The sequence below is a fragment of the Triticum dicoccoides genome, chromosome 2A, assembly GCF_002162155.2.
Source record: "Triticum dicoccoides isolate Atlit2015 ecotype Zavitan chromosome 2A, WEW_v2.0, whole genome shotgun sequence".
In the NCBI taxonomy this organism is placed as follows: domain Eukaryota; kingdom Viridiplantae; phylum Streptophyta; class Magnoliopsida; order Poales; family Poaceae; genus Triticum; species Triticum dicoccoides.
In genome coordinates this window covers 309,258,049-309,261,539 of record NC_041382.1, presented here as the reverse complement: position 1 = coordinate 309,261,539, position 3,491 = coordinate 309,258,049, and the positions used below count along the sequence as shown (strand labels likewise).

At 47.7% G+C, this 3,491-nt stretch overlaps 1 protein-coding gene across 1 annotated transcript in view; it reads right to left on the bottom strand.

The window, feature by feature from the left end:
- Positions 1-1,156, bottom strand: part of LOC119357838 (ankyrin repeat domain-containing protein 13B-like) — a gene marked incomplete at its 5' end in the record, with an annotated part of 144,473 nt that extends 143,317 nt beyond the window's left edge. Inside the window, one exon of the mRNA XM_037624650.1 lies at positions 271-1,156. Coding sequence (XP_037480547.1) covers positions 271-1,156 — 886 coding nt within the window. The remainder of the gene's footprint in view (positions 1-270) is intronic.
- Positions 1,157-3,491: the final 2,335 nt, after the last annotated feature.

The window sequence follows — 3,491 nt, the reverse complement described above, 5'->3', positions numbered from 1 at the left end:
GTAGTAGTAGTAGTAGTAGTAGTAGTAGTAGTAGTAGTAGTAGTAGTAGTAGTAGTAGTAGTAGTAGTAGTAGTAGTAGTAGTAGTAGTAGTAGTAGTAGTAGTAGTAGTAGTAGTAGTAGTAGTAGTAGTAGTAGTAGTAGTAGTAGTAGTAGTAGTAGTAGTAGTAGTAGTAGTAGTAGTAGTAGTAGTAGTAGTAGTAGTAGTAGTAGTAGTAGTAGTAGTAGTAGTAGTAGTAGTAGTAGTAGTAGTTTGTACATTTCTTTGCTACTTTCTTCATCCGTCATAGCACCAGGAACCCTCCTTGACTTAACACTCACCATAACATGGTGCATGTCATACACCTTAGCCTTCCACAAGCCAACAGCCTCTGTCCTCTCCTGCCGCCGCCATGTGACCTGTGGAAGCAGCACTGCTTGAGTGACATCTATCCCCGGACGGAAGATATTCGTCTGTGACATTGCGGTGACCTCCTGCTGGACCTCTGCCTCGGAGGCCGGCGCGCCAGCACCTTCAAGCGCGTTCATCACCTCCTTATCTTTGTGGTTAATCATGCACAAGGACCCTGGTGGCACCTTGCCGTCCTCCGAGCCCTCCCCAAGAAACAGAATAGTCTGGTCAGAGCGCTGGATCTTGAAGCCATCGAAGCCTGCAAGCGTCATGTCCGCACGGAGGTTGGCCCCGCGCTTCCAGACCCTGTAGGTATCCGAGGGCGCGATGCGGGAGATGAAGGGAATGACGGAGCTCTCGAAGTGGAATGTGATTTCCATGTAGAAGTCGCGCATCCGGCGCATGGCGGCGACAACACGGGGCAGGCGGCGGCACCATTTGGCCCAGGCGAGAGGCTGGTAGTGGCGCACGATGACGCGTGCGAGCGCCTCCTCACGCGCGCAGATAGCCTCCTGGAGCGCGCTCCAGCCATGCTCGTTCTGCAGGCTCCAGTCGGCCCCCGCCGCTATGAGCATCTCAGCTGCCGCCGCGTCGCCGAAGCGGACGGCGAGGTGGAGCGGGGTCTCGCGCCCAGGGACGTCACGCCGGTCGAGGATGGCCGAGACAGCCTCCGCTCGCACCTCCTCGGCGATGGAGTCCGCCTCCGTCCGGATCTCCTCGGGCTTCCGAGCCTGCGGGAGCGCGTCTAGCACGCGGCGAAGGGCAGCGTGGTGAGATTTTCAGGTTGCTCGGTGAGATTTTATAGTTTTTACGTAGTTTAGATCGAGTCTGTTCTTCATACCTACAGTCCACGAAAAAGCCAAAAAAATTAGGGTTAGTTCATCATATCGGAACCAATCTGAGCCTTTGCATAATCTTTTTAGGGTTTTGCATTGTTGAATTTACGGTTGCATCGTCGTGTCTAGTTGCTGGTCTTAGTATCTAGTCCTTCCGCCGGTTCCGCCTCGCGCAGCCGCCTCCAGCCAGCTGCGACTCTGGGTCAACCTCCCGCATGTCGACTCCGCCCCGCGCGCCGCGCCTCCCGCGCTCGGCCGGGTCGCCGAGCGCCCGCTGGTCGGCTGTTCCGGGTCGCCTCCCCGCGCCCGACCCAGGCGGCTCCGGGTGTGTAGCGACCCGACCTCAGATGGTCAAGTCTCTGTGTTCAATGTCATCCCTGGATCGGTAATGCTGACACACACAGTACTCGAAGGATTTATAACAGAGTAGCAATCACACACTTATTACATCGAATGTCTCAAAAAAGAACTTATTACAATAATATGGCTTAAGGCCATCTAAATAAGATAACAGCGGAAGGCTTGGAAGATAAAGTGAGTCCATCAACTCCAAGGGCATAGCTGAGTGCACGACAAACGACCTAGCGCACCTTACTCCTCGTCTGAAAAGTCTGCAACATGATATGTTGCAGCCCGAAACGGGCCAGCACAAGGAATATGCTGGCAATGTAACACAGTAGAGCAATAAACAGATAATGGATATCACTATATGCATATTTGGCTGGTGGAGGCTCTATGGTTACAATGTTTTTGCGAAAAGCCAATTTTCCCTACTACAAAGGAATATATTTTATTTAACTATCATGGTAGTTGAAACATTGAGAATGGTACCCCCATCTCAATCCCAATTAAAAATAATTATCAACCCAACAGATTAATTTAGAGTGATGAGATCCATATGATAATCCAGGAACCAGATACTCAAGATGTCCATAACCGGGGACACGACTAATCATGATTAGTTTGTACACTCTGCAGAGGGTTGCGCATTTTTCCCCACAAGACTCGATCTCCTCCGTTGGATTTCTCGCACAACATGGTGTTTTAGAAATGGATGACTGAGACACAGTCTTTCAGAAGCATTAACTCTAACCCCGGTTAGACAGTACCAACCTACATCCTCTACATCTGCTAGCCTACCACTCGAAGAGGTCATGCAACCTACTCAACTATGCTAGAGCCCATAATAGCTTGTAGCTGCACACGGAAGTTTCTAGTATGAAAAATCTTACGATCCGTTTGAGCCTGGGCGATGGACCATAGGAGGATCACACGGTATAACCCCGGGATCTCCTAAGACAACACTGGTATATCCCAAGGTGCCCAAACCAACAATCCACCCAGATGTGTATTAAAGTTGCCACCTTAAGTTGAACCTTAAATTAGACACTCACATCTGTCATGAATACACTCAAACCCAATCCACGTCTACGAGCATAGCATGGCAATTTAAGCATAAGGTAGAAGTAACTCCCAAGAGTTTGATAATAAAACAAGTAATAGGTTCTACCTCATCATCTACTTCCCAATACCCACATGTTAATCACAACCTAATCATGCAATGTATAAGGATGGAAACTAATGCATAAAAACTGGGTATGAAAAAAGTATGATCAATGTGTTACTTACCTTGCTGGCGTTCTGCAAGTCCTAGAGACTCATAGTAGCACGCTTCGCACTTCGAGAATTCTATCGCAATAAACAATAGCATACATAAGCAATCAAGCAAAGATGCACGGGTAAAACTCAAATAAGAATATCGAATCTGAAAGCTCAACAGAAGAGATTTGATTTGCAAAAAGAATCAAATCAAACAGAGCAACGAAACTCAAACTACGAAAGAAACAAGATCTGTTTGCTAATCTGGACTAAAGTCAAATTTTACAGTACCAAAATCTTGTTCAAGTTGGTTAAACAGAAAGAGAGCTTCGAGACGAAGATCTAGGCACTTGTATCACCCGATTTGGATAACCGAGCAAAAAGATAAACTAAAACGAAGATCAGGGCAGAAATCAGGATCGAAAATAATCGCGGAAAAACCCTGGAAAATAAAACGAGACGAACAGGCTAACGAATGAACGTTCGCTGTCTATGGTTAACTGACGAACAGTGTTTGTTAAAACGAACGTACGGACAAATGTCCGCTATTTAACTAAACCGAAGGAAAACCGAACAAAACCGATCTAAAAAAAAGTCTAGATCTAGGGTTTCGAAAAAACCCGATGGTTTTTCCTGAGAAAAACCGGACGGCGGCGGCGGAGCGCGA